The sequence below is a fragment of the Callorhinus ursinus genome, unplaced genomic scaffold, assembly GCF_003265705.2.
Source record: "Callorhinus ursinus isolate GAN/ISIS: 27379988/994484 unplaced genomic scaffold, GSC_fseal_2.0 scaffold9, whole genome shotgun sequence".
In the NCBI taxonomy this organism is placed as follows: Eukaryota; Metazoa; Chordata; class Mammalia; order Carnivora; family Otariidae; genus Callorhinus; species Callorhinus ursinus.
The window spans coordinates 5294200-5311496 of record NW_027397071.1 but is presented as its reverse complement, the minus strand read 5'-3'; the positions used below and the strand labels follow the sequence as shown (position 1 = coordinate 5311496).

The 17297-nt window shown below is 40.6% G+C and overlaps 1 protein-coding gene across 2 annotated transcripts; it reads right to left on the bottom strand.

Moving 5' to 3' along the window:
• Window positions 1-3346: 3346 nt before the first annotated feature.
• On the bottom strand, window positions 3347-16987 carry BCAS2 (BCAS2 pre-mRNA processing factor). Of its 2 annotated transcripts, XM_025872489.2 has the most exons (7): window positions 16812-16976; window positions 16614-16706; window positions 14052-14122; window positions 10906-11067; window positions 6033-6083; window positions 5112-5192; window positions 3347-3652 (listed from the first exon to the last, which is right to left on the bottom strand). In XM_025872489.2, exons 1-7 carry the CDS (start codon window positions 16902-16904, stop codon window positions 3526-3528), a joined length of 678 nt encoding a protein of 225 aa, XP_025728274.1. In that variant the 5' UTR covers window positions 16905-16976; the 3' UTR covers window positions 3347-3525. The 2 variants fall into 2 exon arrangements, with proteins under 2 accessions (XP_025728274.1, XP_025728275.1); XM_025872490.2 differs by lacking the exon at window positions 5112-5192 and having other exon boundaries at window positions 16812-16987.
• Window positions 16988-17297: the final 310 nt, after the last annotated feature.

Sequence of the window (17297 nt, the reverse complement as noted above, 5' to 3'; positions counted from 1 at the left end):
GGGCGTGCTTAAAACAACAGACATTTACCATCTCACAGTTCTGGAGCCTGGAAGTCTGAAGTCACAGTGTCAGCATGGCCGGGCTCTTTCTGAAGGCTCTAGGAAGAATGCATTCCATGCCTCCCTCCCAGCTTCCAGTGCTTACTAGCAACCTTTGGCATTCCTCGGCTTGTAGACTTGTCACTGCAATCTGTCTTTATGTGGTGTTCTTCTCTTGGTGCGTCTTCACAATGTCGTGTGTGTGTGTGTGTGTGTGTGTGTGTGTGTGTGTGTGTGTGCGCGCGCGCGCACGCACCCGTCTTCCTCTCTTCTAAGGACAGTGGCCAGGATGGATTTAGGGCCCATCTTCTATGTGGATGTTTACTTTGTTCTGCCCCATCTAACGATTTTAGGCCTGAATCATTGGAAGGAGAATGGGAGGGATATTAAAACATGTCTAAGTTTAGAAAAACCAAGTGTGTCCACAAATTCTTCAACACTATCCCCAACTGAGGTGGAATCTAATTCCTCTCCCTTGAACAATGGCTGGACTCACTGACATACGCCTTTGGAGTCCTGAGCTGTCATGCAAGAAATCTGGCTACCCTGAAGCCTCCATACCAGAGAAGCCACATAGAGAGAGCTGCCCCAAAGATTCCTGAATGTCCCAGCTCTCAGCTGTTTGAATCTTTCCAGCCCATGTGTCGGATACAAGTGAACAACCTATTGAGAAGACACCAGTCCCAGCCACTATCTGATCACAACTGTACAAGAAACTCTAAGTACTCTCTACCTGAGCCCAGTAAATCCCCAGAACTGTGAAAGGTAACATAAATGCTTGTTATTGTTTTATACCACTAAGTTTGGGGTGGCAACAATACTGGATTGGAACAGAATAGCAGAAAGGGAAAAGGGGGTGGAGAGGTAAAGGAAGAAAAAGAACATATCTTTTATAAAAATTTAAAAAAATTTGGGCACCTGAGTGGCTCAGTCGTTAAGTGTCTGCCTTCAGCTCAGGTCGTGATCCCAGGGTCCTGGGATCGAGTCCCACATCGGGCTCCCTGCTCCGCGGGAAGCCTGCTTCTCCCTCTCCCACTCCCCCTGCTCGTGTTCCCGCTCTCGCGGTGTCTCTCTCAAATAAATAAAATCTTAAAAAAAAAAAAGTTTTTTTACCTATTTAACAGAGACACCGCGAGAGCAGGAACACAAGCAGGGGGAGCGGGAGCGGGAGCAGCACGCTTCCTACCGAGCAGGGAGCCCAATGCGGGGCTCGATCCCAGGACCCTGGAATCACGACCTGAGCTGAAGGCCGACACTTAATGACTGGGCCACTCAGGCGCCCCTAAAATGTATCTTTTAAAGATTTTAAGTTATCTCTACACCTAACATGGGGCTCAAACTCACAATCCTGAGATCAAGAGTCACATGCTCTACTGACTGAGCCAGCCAGATGCCCCAGAGATTATTTAAGAGAACTTATAAACATGCCAGCTAACTTGATGGTAACTGAAAGATTTCTTTCATATGGGGCTAGGAAGCTCAATTTCTCTTGAACTTGATAGAGAAGGCTAACTATTTCACACTTATCTCTGCTCAGTATTTTCCCTTGTAAGATGACAAAAGAGACTGCAATTCATACTCTATACTGGGATAAACATCGTAAAAATCAAGTGTTTTGCTGCATATGTTACATATCTTCAGGAAAAAATACCTGGTTATTTTATCTTGAGGGTCTTAAGTTAGGATGGTTTATGTTGTGACAGAAAATCCAACTCAAATTGACTTGCAAAATAGGCAGTTTATTGGCTCACAGATCAACCTAGCTGTGGGGCTAGTTAGCCTGCAGACTTGTTTTCTCTTAGCTTTGTTGGGGCCATCCTCAAGCTCTACATAGTTATTTATGAACAGGAGAGGAATCTCAACTAATGGGACAAATTTTAGGAGTACGATGTGTCTAAAGAAAGAGAACTCTCAATCTCAATTTAGTGATTTGCCATTGATGAGAGCCACTGATTTCTATGGCGTAATGCCCTCTGACCCGGGCCCGCCAAGCTCCCTTTGGTCAAGGAAGCGTGCAAACCCTGCAAGCTGGGCACTACACCAGACTGGGATTTACTAGCAAAATACCAAGAATGAGGAGGATTTGAGGGAGTATCGCTGGAGAGAGGAGTGTGGCAAGGGACAGGGACTACCTGTAGTCTCTCAGGCAGGAAACAGCAGAAGATAAAATTTCTCGGGGCTGAGTAGAAGGTGCAGCAAATTGGATGAGGCAATAGTGGAATGAATTCTCCCATGGGGCAATAATATCATTAAAAAAAAATTAAAAGATTGCAGGGATGCCTCGCTGGCCAGTCAGAAGAGCATGCAACTCTTGATCTTGGGGTTGTGAGTTTGAGCCCCACGTTGTGAGTTAGAGATTACTTAAGAAAAATAAAGTAAGTAAAATAAAAACTTAAAAAAAATAAAAGATTGCAATATTTGGTGCTCAAGGCAAGTTATGACCTTAAACCAGGAACCCTCTGCTCCCAAGAATGTTATTCTCTCTCCTCCATTAAGAAAAACTTGCAGTAACATTGTTTTAATACTCCATCTTACTCCCTCCTGCAATAATGGGCTTTGTTGTTGTTTAGTTTTTATTTCATAATCATAAACTTAACTCTGCATTACAGCTAGACTTGAGATAAGGAAAACCTGGAACCCAAAGAGCAGTGAGAGCACAAAGATTACAGGAGCCTGCAAATATTTTCTCTGAATCGGGCAGTAATCTTTTATACTTGTTAATTCCTTACAAATAGAGAGAATACAACTCCGGTGCTGTGCTAGGCTACTGGACTGAACACCTGGATGACTTTCTAGCTATACAACTTTAACAAGTTACTTAATGAGCACCCATTACAGCTCTCTGCATGGGAACACAGTACCTACCTTCCTAAGGTTTTTGTGAGGATCAAACGATTTTTTTATTCCTATAAGTTTTCCTATAAGTTTAGTTCATCTTCCTAACGTGCTTAGAACAGGGCTCAGTACATATCAAGCTTTATGAAACTGTTACCTATGATGATGATGATGGATGACAGAAATGGAGACATTGTATTTTGGAAGTCTTGTTTGGTAATCAAAACTTCTGTTTAGAAATACCCCTTTATTTGGAAACATACAAACCAAAAGTTTCCAACTTCTTGTACATGTTAAAAACTTTCAATAAAGATCTCTCGGATATAAAATATGTTCCAGTGGTTCAAAATTAATATTCTAATATTAAATTAATTAATATTAATTAATTAATATTAATTAATTAAATTAATATTCTAGTATTATACTTATTTTGAAAGTATATTTTTTTAAATGGCAAAAAAAAAAAATCCCACCAAGCTGAAAGTTTTTATTTTTGCCAAAATGCACAAATTTAACAGTCCACACTCTACAATAAACATTTCACCACTGATGATTTCCTTAAGATGCTGTTCTCCCTCACAGTTGAGATGCCTGATCTTCTGTGAAAGCCCAACTTGCCTTCCTTTCTCCCCAGCAAGTTCATCTGTCTTTTTAGAAGTCTTGCCGGATGTTTTCTTTGTTTGCCTCTCCATGCTGCTGCTTCATTTGAAAGATTTCATTTTCTAATTGCACAATAGTCCTTTCAATTTCATAATTCTTACTGACCAGGGATACCCAACTAGAAAAGTAAAAAAAGGAAGAAAAGAAAAGGAAAAATTACTCAATATAAAATTTCTCTTAGAAGATTTTACCATATACGCGTTTTCAGCCAGGGTCATAATGTGAACCTTCACTTCTAACTTTCCATTTAAAAAACTGAGGCACAATCAGGGGAAAGTGGGTAAAGGTACGTAAGATTCTAGATGTACTGGGTGCCTGGGTGGCTCTGTCGGTTAAGCGTCTGTTTTTGGCTCCGGTCATGACCTCAGGGTCATGAGATCGAGCCCCACACCAGGCTCCATGCTGAGTCTGCTTGAGATTCTCTCTCTTTCCCTCTCCTTTCCCCCCTGTCCTTCTCCCCATTTGAGCTCTAAAATAAATACATAGAATCTTAAAAAAAAAAAAAAAGATTCTAGTTGTATTAGCTCTTGTAAATTTATGTGAATCTGCAATGATTTCAAATTAAAAAAAAATTTTAACAACCAAATTAGAAATAATTGGAGAAAGGACGAGGTGATGGAAGATTATATTTAACGGGATTAACATAAAAGGAGAGAAAACAGGGCAGAGACAAGAGTTTAAAATGGTGGAGAAATTTCGAAAACAAGAGAAAATTCCACAGATCCAAGCAGCCTTCCCCCTTCCCCAGAAAAATCAGGACAAATGAAAAGAAACACACATGTATACTTGGGAGATTATATTAGCTTGAAGAAAAACGTGAAAAGATGAAGAGATTGATAACATGAAATACACAGAGGTGGAGAAGGTGGAACAAGGAGAAAGATGGGGGGAGGAAGAAGGGAAATAGCAAAGCAAAAAAAGAGAAATGACACAAAATTCATGATTACAGGGATTCCTATAAACTTAGCTATGCATATGAAGAACATTTTAAAACTAAAATAAACAAAGGAAAAAACCTGAGACACAAATGATCAAAGTATGAAATCTCCCACCCTCATGAGTTTAAAATATAGATATATTTTTTCCTTTTAAACAAAGTGTAAGTAGGATCCTATTCAGAGCAGAAATACTGAACTGAAAACAGGGTGCTCTGAGACCAGAGTCAAATGACAGTGGTTCTGTCCCTCTCACTGCCTTCCAGGTCCACACATCAGAGACAGGCAGAGGCAGGGAAGAGTGGGATTCAGAAAACAGTATTTCTGGGGCGCCTGGGTGGCTCAGTCGGTTGAGCGACTGCCTTCAGCTCAGGTCATGATCCCAGGGTCCTGGGATCGAGCCCTGCATTGGGCTCCCTGCTCGGCGGAGAGCCTGCTTCTCCCTCTACTTCTGTCTGCCGCTCTGCCTACTTGTGCTATCTCTGTTAAATAAATAAATAAAAATCTTAAAAAAAAAAAAAAAAAAAGAAAACAGTATTTCTGTGACACCTGTGGCATCCCATTTGAATACTGTTGAATCATACTGTTAAATCCTGATCTTAAAATGTGCGAAGCGATTTAAAAGATGATAGAAATACTCACGTTGACTCCATTTCCCTTAATTTAGATCCAGCTGTGAGTTGCATGTTTTTTCGCTGCCAGTTTAAATCTTGAATATGTTTCCTGTAAAAAATTATTTATACAACCCACCTACATTTTAACATAAGACTAAAATCAACAGAAAAATCTACAATCAACGTAATACATCTGTAATTCCTTAAGAACAGATGTATACAGTAACAGACTAATTCCAGGAATTAACTTTCTTCTGTTTTTCAATCACAAATTTCATAAAACAAGCTCACCGCAAAAAATTAAACACATACACATACATGCACACACAGAGATTAAAAAGCAGAAGTCCCTCCTCCCATGTGCTTTTCCTTCTAATTACTGTTCAGTTTTTGGTGGGTGTTTCCCCAAACTCTTTCCTATGTGTATGTGCAAATAGAGATTAATTTTTTTTAAGTAATCTCTACACCCAATGTGGGGCTCAAGCTCACAAACCCAAGATCTACTGACTGAGACAGCCAGGCACCCCAAGATGAATTTTTTTTTACATAAATCAGATTATACATGTTCTGCAACATTTTCTCCTAAAAGTGCCTTTTCAATGTCTGCAGATTTGCAAACTACAAATGACCTGGTAGAAATGTTTTCAGACGTTAAGTCTATTTCTCCTCCACTCCAGTAGGGCAAACCCAGCACTGGATGCTGGACAGACTGGATCATCAAGTATTACTCTCATATGACTACAGTCCATTGGTTCCTTTTTCTTCTCATTCTGTTTATTAAGGGTTCACCTAAACTTTATTCTAAAGTAAGAGGAAAATAGGGGCACCTGGCTGGCTCAGTCAGAAGAACATGCGACTCTTGATCTTGGGGTTGTGAGTTCAAGCCCCACATTGCATGGAGAGATTACTTAATAATAAAATAAAAAAATAAGAGGAAAAAACAACTTACCTTAACTTCTGGAGCTCTTTCTGTGCATGTTCAATCATATGAACTAGATTTCTAAAGAGGGAAAAGAGGAAAATCAGATTAATATACATTAAAATTGAATAATACCAACTAAAAGTGAGCTATCTAGTTGATGCAAGTTCCAGTCATTCTGCTATTGAGCTCTGGCGCCAAATACCACGCCACTCTATACATATTATTAGCTACTTTAATTCTCCTAAGAATTCTTTGAGGTAGGTATGATTACCCCTATTTCACACGTGAGGACATTAAAAGCTTAGAAAAATTAAGTAACTTGGCTAAGGTAACATAGGTGAATGTCAGACTGAATTCCATTTCAGGTGTTTTAACCTCTTGAGCCCAACCAGTTTACTGACACTCTGATTTCCTGCACCAAGTCACTTCTTAAACTGTCATTACTTTTCATGGAGAACATGGAAAATAACTCATATGAGTGTATTCATTCAAATCCCTTATCTCCGTATTTCTGTACCTACATTTATCCTGCCATTCTCTCCTCCTGTCTACTGCTAACTAGAGAGGGAAGAGAAAACTGGAAGGCTGGAGATTGTGATTCCAGTACAAGTCGGCTCTCACTGGCACAGGGGAGAAGCTGAGCAATACAGAGTGCCATGTTAGTACTGTCACTAGAGAAGTGATTCAAGGGTAGAGACCACCCCCACCCCCTCAAGTAACAGCTTTATTGAGATGTAATTCTCACAACCATACCAATTTCCTCTAAAGGCAGTAGAGAATCGCCTTTAGGGTCCATTTCAACCACAACGGCCCTACAATTCTCTTGCTCTAAATCCAGTATTGTTTCCTGGCTTTCGTGACTCAAATATCCTGCTTTTCTCCTATTTTTCTATCTCTACTGACTGACTTTTCTTCTAACTGCAATTCTCTCAAGATTCAGTCTTCAAACACCTGTGTCTCTCCAGGCTTATCTACAGCTCATCCCCCTTTCCTTGACTTCTATGATCACTGCATGCTCCTGATGACAATTAAGCTTGGTACTCTAGTACTGACCTCTGACCTTTAATAGGAAGCTTCCCCTTGAACGACCTCTTCCTGAAAGCCCAGTTTATTTGTTGTCTTCTCCTTTCTTTCATCCTCCGTAAGTACAAGCACACCTGAGATACTGCGTGTTTGGTTTCAGACCACACAATAAAGCAAATGTAACAATAAAGCAAATCAAATGAACTTGTTCTCCAGTGCATATAAAAATTATGTTTATACTATATATCGTAGTCTATTGTGTGTGATAGCATTGTGTAAAAAAAAAAAAGTACCTGCCTTAATTAAAAAATACTTTATTACTAAAAACAGCTAACCACTGTTCTGAGTTTTCAATGAGTCGTGATCACAGATCACTGTAACAATTATAATGGAGAAGTCTGAAATACTGAAAAGAATCACTAAGATGTGACAGAGACAGGAAGTGACCAAATGCCACTGGAAAATGGTGCCAACAGACTTGCTGAGGCAAGACTGTCACAAACCTTCAATTTGTAAAAACTGTAGTACAGCAAAGTGTAATAAAATGAGGTATGCCCATACACAGGTCCCTTCTCAAGCACTTTGAACATATTTCTATTAAAACTTACGCTGCATGCAGCACTGGGTGTTATACACAAACAATGAATCATGGAACACTCATCAAAAACTAATGATGTAATGTATGGTGATTAACCTAACAATTAAAAAAAAAAACTTACGGCACTGCATCATGGGTGTCAGAAGACTTGGGTTCTAGTCCCAGCCCTGCCCTAAATAGCTGTGTGTCCTTGAATGAGTCACTTGACATCCATGAGGCTAAGCCTGTTTATCCGTAAAAACAAGGGCTGACCTTGAAGGTTTCCCTTTAATTGCAAGTACATAAATCTCTCATTAATGAAACTTTTTTTCCAAGCGGTCATGAACCAAGACCTACTTAGAGCTAAAAGCTTTCTGCCCAGCATGTTTGATGTCCTCAAATCCTTTCACAAGGAAAGAAAAGTTACTTTACTAATATGGAAAGACAAAGAAGTGGATTAGAGTAGAGCCTTAAATAAACTGAATTTGGGTAGTCTAAGTAAAGGCATTCCAGGAGGAGGTGAGGCATGAGTAAAGGCCCAGAGACAGAGTTATGATAATCACAAGAGAGAGGATTCCTTTGGCTGGAGTGAAAGTCTACCACTGAGATATGCAGCCGTTTGCCTTGAATACCATGTCAAATAGTCTGGACCTTACCTTGCAACAAATGGGAAATTATTAAAGGTTTCTAGGCAAGTTGAAAGCAATGTTTTCTTCAATGTATTATTTTTTTCCCCCTGGATCTATGCTCTCTTCCCTTCTTGGGAGTGTTCTCACGCTCTTCTAAATGTCCAAAGCTCACCATTTTTATTTTTTTAAAGATTTATTTATTTATTTATTTATTTATTAAAAATTTTACTCATTCGACAGAGAGAGACACAGCAAGAGAGGGACACAAGCAGGGGGAGTGGGAGAGGGAGAAGCAGGCCTCCCGCTGAGCAGGGAGCCCGATTCCAGCGGCTCGATCCCAGCACCCCGGGATCATGACCTGAGCTGAAGGCAGACGCTTAACGACTGAGCCACCCAGGTGCCCCTAAAGATTTATTTATTTTAGAGAAAGAGAGCATGGGGGGAGAGGGGCAGAGGGAGAGGGAGAGGGCGAGAAAGAATCTCAAGGAGCCCAACATGGGACTCAATCTCAGTATCCTGAGATCACAACCTGAGCTGAAATCAAGAGTCAGGCACCTAACCAACTAAGCCACCCAGGTGCCCCCAAATCTCACCATTTTTAAATGATCTTGATTCTTAGCACCCCTTCTGTGGGTGTCTGTAGTTTGTGGAGCACAGCGCACAATATAGCATGTGCCCCCACACTGCTAAAAATGGACTACTGGTTCTCTGGCAGAGAAACAGCTTGTCTCCTCAACTAGGTAAAGCTTCTTGAGGACGAGATCACATTTTCCCCTTTGTGAAATACAGACCTTTTTTTTTTAAACAGACATTTTTTTGATCGATCTGTTTCTTAATCCTCCCAACCCCATTTTTCCTTTATCTCCCTTGCAACATATTCACAAGGGAAATGGAACTGTTTATGCTGCAGTTTCCCAAATTCCAGATTTTGCCCACTGGATCCTTACATGGCCAAAGAAATTTAAAACATAATTCTGAAAAATTGAGAGAAGGTATTTATCACTTTGTGATTTTGCTTTATTACTCCAGGAAACATACTCTACCAAATAGTTTGATATAGTGTCATGAGGTTCAATGGCTTTTTCTCCTTAAATTGTTAAATTCCTTAAACTATTAAACTGTTAATACACTCAGGGGATTTTAGGGCTCAAAGGCATCACAGACATCATCTAACCACCAACTTTTACAAATTATAAAATCGAGCCCTAGATAGATAACAAAAGCTAGTTACATGGAACAGAAACTGGAGCTCGGTGGCTTGCGTAGACACCTTGCTTCCCAGGTTAATTCTCTACTTACAGTTGATTCTCATTATTTACAAATTCTGTGCTTGTGAACTTACCTACTCACTCAAATTTATCTGTAACCCCAAAATCAATACTTGCAGCATTTTGAGATCATTAACGGCATGCACAGAGCAGTGCAAAATTTGAGTTGCTGGATGTGTAGATTCTCAGCTGAAGTGGAACAAGGAGGCACTCTGACTTGTTTCAGGTCTCATACAGAGATGACCAAAGGATGGAGTTTAATTTCCAACTCTGCCAAATTACTTAACACTTCTGAACTTTGTTTTCTCTTTTATAAAGAAAATAGAATCTGCCAGGAGGAGTTGTCTTTAGGATTTAAAGTTATAGTCTATATGAGATGTGTATATATACACATACATTATTTCCGCCAGGAAAAATGGTACAGTATTTGCTAATTCAGCATTCAAGGCCACTTTATAGAACATAACATGTAACTAATAAGAATCGACTGTATGAGCAATCCCCCACATTAAGGACTACATTCCACCATGCTGTGATTTGTCAATGAAACCTCAGAAATCATTTAATTACAATATTACACAATTAATGTAGTTAGGGGGCGCCGGGGTGGCTCCTTAAGAAGGCAGGCTTAAGCATCTGCCTTCAATTCAGGTCATGATCTCAGGGTCCTGGGACCGATCCCGCATCGGGCTCCCTGCTCGGCAGAAAGCCTGCTTCTGCCTCTCCTACTCCCCCTGCTTGTATTCCCTCTCTAGCTGTCTCTCTCTGTCAAATAAATAAATAAAAACAAGAACGAAAGAAAGAAAAGAAAAGAAAAAAATATATGTATGTATGTATGTAGTTAGGTTTAGGTCCTCTCTGTACTTTTTGAGGCAGGTCTCAAAGCAATGGCTTATCATATGGGTTGTAATAGTTCTAGGACATGATCCCAAATGAAAGTCCACTATACTATTTTTATCCCATGTCCCACATTTTAAAATTTTTTATTTTTATTAAAGATTTCATTTATTCATTTGTCAGAGAGAGAGGGAACACAGCAGGGGGAGCGGGAGAGGGAGAAGCAGGCTCCCCAACAAGAAAGGAGCCCCATGTGGGACTTGATCCCAGGACCCTGGGATCATGACCCAAGCTGAAGGCAGATGTTCAACTGACTGAGCCACCCAGGCATCCCTTAAAGATTCATTTATTTGAGAGAGAGAAAGAGCGAGTGAGCGAGCAAGGGGAAGGGCAGAGGAAGAGAATCTTCAAGCAGATACCCTGCTGAGCATGGAGCCTGACATGGGGATCGATTCCAAGACTCAGATGCTTAAGTGACTGAGCCACCCAGGCACCCATCCCCACATTTTAAAAAAATACCAAAGCTGTGGGTGGTATGGGTTTAATAAAATCAAAAAACTTCTTACTCATTATATACTTTCCAGGCATTGCATCCATGCTGTGACATTAGTTCCAAATTCTCAATTCGAACTGCCTGATGCTCTAACTGGGCCATAGAATTGTTTACACATTCTTGCCACGCAGTAATGTCATTTTTCTGACCCGAGGAAGGGGCTGGAAGTTCATATCTGAAATTATACAAAAATAAAATGAAACTACGTATTCCCCTAAATCTTTCTTTCCTTCCAACAGAAGGCTTCACAGGTCTATGCACAATGTGAATCCACGGAAGACTGACTACAAGATTAGACTGTGCAATAATATGAACCTATTTATCCTAAGAAACAATTCATTTACAAATAAGATTTTTTAAAAAATATTTTATTTATTTATTTGACAGAGAGAGTCACAGTGAGAGAGGGAACACAAGCAGGGGGAGCGGGAGAGGGAGAAGCAGGCTTCCCACTGAGCAGGGAGCCTGATGCGGGGCTTGACCCCAGGACCCTGAGATCATGACCTGAGCTGAAGGCAGACCCCCAATGACTGAGCCACCCAGGCGCCCCTACAAATAAGATGTAACACCATTATATACAGTAGCAAAAAACTGTTTATTTCAGCATGAACTGATTCAAACTACAGTATATTCATATAAAACAGTGTTAAATTAGCTACTGAATGATGCTACTGAAGAATACTTAAAACATTAACATGCTTGTAATATATTAGAAAAAAAAGTAGGATACAAAAAAACCCATGCTATCATTTTTGTAAAAAACACTTACATTCATCCAGCTTCCCACCCACACCACTCTAGAGAAAAAAATATAAGGGATATAATAATTCTTTGCACTTGGACCTCACTCTATTCTCTCTCTTCACGCTACACAGTCCTTCAATACTGCTGATATAGCCAGTAAGTACACTTTTCATAAATCTCAGCTCATTATTGATGAATTACTACAGACTAAGTTTTAATTTCCATTTTAATATTTTGACTAGATACTGTAAAAACTCCACATTATTTCTAAGAACAACTAAGGGGTATGTAACTGGGATCAAGAAGTGATAAACCAGGGGCGCCTGGGTGGCTCAGTCATTTAAGCATTCAACTCTTGATTTCAGCTCAGGTCATGATCTCAGGGTTGTGAGATCAATTCCCTGAATCTCTGTGTTGGGCTCCTACTTAAGTTTATCTCACTCTCTCTCTTTAAAAAAAAGAAAAAGAAAAAGTGACAAACCATTTTGCTAAAAAAAAAGCTTTACACATACACCATAAATGTTCCAGTTTTCAAACTTCTGATTATAAACCCACAGTAAGAAGTATCTGTGATCCGTGGGGCGTCTGGGTGGCTCAGTCGTTGAGCGTCTGCCTTCGGCTCAGGTCATGATCTTAGGGTCCTGGGATCGAGCCCCGCATCGGGCTCCCTGCTCAGTGGGAAGCCTGCTTCTCCCTCTCCCTCTCCCCCTGCTTATGTTCCCTCTCTTGCTGTGTCTCTCTCTGTCAAATAAATAAATAAAATCTTAAAAAACAACAACAACAAAAAAATCTGGATCCAGTATACAAATATACATAGCTCAACAAATGTTTCACAAAACAGGGGTGCCTGGGTGGCTCAGTTAAGTGTCTGCCTTCGACTCCAGCCATGATCTCAGGGTCCTGGCATCAAGCCCCACATCGGGCTCCTTGCTCAGTGGGGAGCCTGCTTTTCCCTCTGCCGCTCCCCCTGCTTGTGCTCTCTCTCTTGCTAACAAATAAATAAATAAAATCTTAAAAAAAAAATGTTTCACAAAAACAATACTCACTTTTACATGCAGTATATTCTGGTATTTTCTATTCTATGTCCTTAAAAAAGTGCTGTGAGAACGAAGTTTCCTTCATGATCCACTGCTTAGTGGGTCACTGCCATAAAGGAGTCACTGTCATGAATACCTATAGAGCAGAAGCACCTGAAAATGAAGAACTGAGGAATCCTGGAATTTCTGCCTTTATCACTCAGGCTAGACAGGAAATGGAGCACAAGAAATATGGTCCTCTGGTTCTACAGACTCAAAATCCCTTTTCTAATCTATACACCTGCTGAGAGGATAGACCTACTGTGCATGTGGCCCTCTCTCAAAGGACTCTGCTCTGACAGACTACTTAGTGGCTCCCATAATTCCATAGTTATCTTAAAGTTGAAAGGGATCTCAGATGTTAAGCAATCCAATTCTCCATTTTAGAGGAAGTAACAAAGGATGTTTGGACTTTGTTTCCTTGAGAGAGAAGTAGTTTGTAGTAAAGTGGCACAAGAGGGAAGATAGTGGAACCCAAATCAAACTATCCCAGCACTCTGTGTTTACTAATGTTGGTTTGTGTCAGAGTGAATCAGGGATCATTATAAACCATAACATGGTTTCATCTAGACATGTGATCAGTGAAAAACTAGATGTCTGTTCAGGAACATTTCCTTGAAAAAACATTTTTTTTTTTTTTAGGTTTTTTTATTTTAAATAGAGGGAGCAAGTGAGCACAAGCATGGGGACAGGGGAGAGGAAGAGAGAATCCCAAGCAGACCCCATGCTGAGCGCGGAGCCCAATGTGGGGCTTGATCTCATGGCCCCAAGATCTCGACCTGAGCCGAAACTAAGAGTTGGACACTCAACTATTGTGCCACCCAGGTGCCCCTCCTTGAAAATTCTTAAAAACATGTACTTCATTACAATTACCGTTGCTGTTGTTGGATTTTACAATATTTTGTGTTTTTTTTTTTTTTTAAGAGAGAAAGGGAGCACATGCTTGTGGCAGCGACTGGGGAGGGGGAGCAGGGAGGGGGAAAAGGGAAAATCTGAAGCAGGCTCCACACCCAACGTGGAGTCCTACGCAGGGAACTGATCTCACAACCCTCAGATCATGACTTGAGCTAAAATCAAGAGTGGGATGCTTAGCCAACTGAGCCACCCAAGTGCCCCTATTTTGCCTTTTTAAAGAATGGTGCACAGAATATATTTGAATATTAACAAAGGATTATAGGAACCACTATTATTATATGTTCATATTATGTATTAAGAAACATAAACATAAAATCAGACAAGAATTTTTTCTTTTCCACACTTTAAGAGCTGTAGCAGTTTTACAAGCAACTTGAAATTAAACAATGATTTGAGTCCAGCTGAAATCAGAAATAGGACTTACCGTTTCATACTGAGTAATTCTATTGGTTGTCGAGCAGCCAGTCTTTCAAATTCGTTTCTCATTATGTCGGTCTAATTGGGGGAAAGAATTAGTTCCAAAATCATACAGACAAACTGCAATTAATAACCACCAATAACGAATCTAACCTACTTAAATATTTCTTTATGCTGTCCATTAAAATGGATCATTTCCAAAAAATTAAAAAGATAAAATAAAATGGATCATTTCCCTTCCCACCAAGTCTTCTCTGGGTTAAATGCTCTCAAGGTTCAGAACACACACACTTCATATGTAAAGGGACCCACAGAGAAAAGGATTATTCCTAGATCAGTGGCTTTCAGTCCCAGCAGCACATAAAAATCAACTGGAAGCTTTGAAAAAAATTTCCATCCCAGCCCCATCTTACCCCTCTTTGCCATTCCCATTTACTTGTTCTGAGGTGGAGACCGGACATGATTACAACTTGTTTTTAACTCATCAGTTGACTGTATAGTGAAGCCAGTGTTGAGGACCATGGAGCTGAGTATTCACTGAGAGTGGGGGAAGGGAGGAGAGGACTTGGACATAAAATAATTTGCTTTAGGGCTTTGAGCCTAAACCCATACTTTCTTTTGGCCCTGGCTCCTATTTTCAGACTTCACTCTTTGCAAAGAATGAGAAATGGGGAAGGGGTGAAAGAAACTGGTTCTGTTATCTGCTCTAACAATTGTATGATTTATTTATTATTTTTTTAAAAGATTTTACTTATTTATTTGAGAGAGAGATAGAGAGAAAGAGCACATAAGCAGGGGGAGCAGCAGGCAGAGGGAGAGGGAGAAGCAGACTCCCCCACTGAGCAGGGAGCCCAGTGTGGGGCTCGATCCCAGGACCCCGGGATCATGACCTGAGCCGAAGGCAGACGCTCAATGGACTGAGCCACCCAGGTGCTCCACAATTGTACGATTTAAAAAAATACATGGTAAAAAATAAAAAGTAAAAAAATACGTGGTAGAGGTCTACTTCTTTAGGTCCAAGTTTTGGTCAGTATCCTATACCATTTCTGTTCTGCACATTTCCTGGCCTAAGTATAAAGAACTGCTTACGTATTCATTTATAGTAGTATTTCAGTTATCCTGTGTAATTTCAATTTTTTGACAGCTTCAACTATATTAACAATTAGACTAAAAAGTAAGACAGTCCCCCAATTCCTGGCTAGAACAGACTTTCATAAATGGTTAAATGAATTAATGGAAGAGAAGTTTCAAAAGCAATTTGAGGAGTGGTTAAGGTCTTGGGCAAATTAGCTTCTCTAAGCTGCAGTTTTCCCATTTAAAAAATTAGGATAATAAACATATAAGGTACATAGTTCACAGGGCTCTTTTCAGGACTAAGATCGTGAGCCCAGTACACTATCAATTCCTATTTTGAAAAAGGGTTAAATGATGAGTATACTAATTATAAAGATAGGAGACGTATGTTGTATTTAAGAGAGCTAAAAGGAAAACTCGTTCAAATATTTAAAAGTTTGCGATTGAATGCAGTTATCTGAAATTTTCGGGAGCCAATCTGGTAAGGAAGCATTACTGTACTTACTTCTTAATGTGGTACCATCTATACCTGGGTAACATTTAGCAAACGTATGGGAAAATGACATACCATAGGAACAACTTCCTCCTATTTAAAACTTAACCGACATTTCTTTTCATGTTACTTCAATATAAATACTGCGTTTTAATAACAGAATTCTTTCATTAAATACATGGTTACCTGTAAAGGGGAAAAAAACCAAATACTAAAGTGCCTAACAGAATCTATTAATTTAGAGATGATATTTTACATTTCATTTTAGCTGATTACACCCTAAGTAGTATCTTGGGTGCACTTCCAGGCTAAATATTTAAATAGCATTTTACTTACAAATGGTTTGTCACTTGAGTCATTCACATACATTGGGTAAATACCTAGGCTGTGATACAAAGGCCGCCCTCCAGTGGTTCTCAGGAGCCTAGGCTTACATATATTAAAAATTCCTCATCACTTGTTTTAGAGTAGACCTTAGAGAATAGAGGATGCCTTTGAGAATTTACGCAAGGAGCCGATCTCTGAAAAACTGTACACACTAATTTTTGCATTGCTGGGTACTTCGCGAAGCCCCAGAAAGTCCGTCAGTGGGTCTCAGAATAAGAACGCCGGAGAAGGCTTATCTAGCTGTTTTCAATGGACCGGTAACACCTATACAATAGAGTAAGAAGTAGCTAAACAAGCAATAGTTAAAGCCAGAATTTAAAATGCATTTTTACGTGCTAGATTCTCAATCCAAAATAAAGCTTCACAGGATCCTGGCTCATACGGTGGCCTCAAGACGTCACACTTGGGTGCCTGGGTGGCTCAGTTGGTTAGGCGACTGCCTTCGGCTCAGGTCATGACCCTGGAGTCCCGGAATCGAGTCCCGCATCGGGCTCCCTGCTCCGCGGGGAGTCTGCTTCTCCCTCTGACTCTCTCCCCTCTCATGCTCTCTCTCTCTATCTCATTCTGTCTCAAATAAATAAATAAAATCTTAAAAAAAAAAGACGTCACACTTACTTCAAAAGCAGAATAATCCGGGGCTGTCAGGTAGCTCAGGTAGTTCTTGGTAGGTCGGTATCTGCGGGTTTCCTCCTCCACTAGCGCCGCAGCCTAGAAACGAGAACAGGGGCCAGGGTAGGGGTAGCAACTTCTAAGGTGCTTCTTCCAGCACTAAAGGCCCGAGAGCGCTGAGTCAGCTACCCGGCCTGAACTCACCGCTTCCCGCACACCGGGCGCTTCGTAACCTTGGTCAAAATACGGCAGCGCATCTACCACAACCTCTCCGGCAACTAAGCCCGTGCCCGCCATTGTTAGGCTCGCCTAAACTTTCTGAGTCTGCGCAGACTCAGGCCCATTTCATTACGCCTGCGCTCGCTCTGATGTAATGCACATCTCTTGCGCTTTGGCTCTAGCGCATGCTCAGTTGTCAATTCTGAAGGCGTCCTCGCCCAGCTACTAGGAAGTGCCCGGCCATTTTGTTTTGGTCGGACGTGACGTCACGTCGCGATTTCCCAGAATCAGCGGGACGTCTCCATTTCCTGTACTCCAATGTGCTCCGCTTTTTTGCCTCCGACCGGGAGTAATTTGGAGGGGCATTGGGACTTTTCGTTCCCCGCAGGAAGCTGGTATCTGGAAGGGGAGTGCTTTAAAAACTTTTGGAGGAAGCTGGTATCTGGAAGGGGAATGCTTTAAAAACTTTTG

Excerpts from the sequence above, each read along its gene's own strand:
- BCAS2 (XM_025872489.2), bottom strand. The coding sequence starts at position 16,904 with ATGGCGGGCACGGGCTTAGTTGCCGGAGAGGTTGTGGTAGATGCGCTG. Across the intron at positions 5,193-6,032 it reads AAAGAGCTCCAGAAGTTAAG|GAAACATATTCAAGATTTAA; the intron begins GTAAGTTGTTTT and ends AATTTTTTACAG. Across the intron at positions 3,653-5,111 it reads TTAAGGGAAATGGAGTCAAC|TTGGGTATCCCTGGTCAGTA; the intron begins GTGAGTATTTCT and ends TTACTTTTCTAG.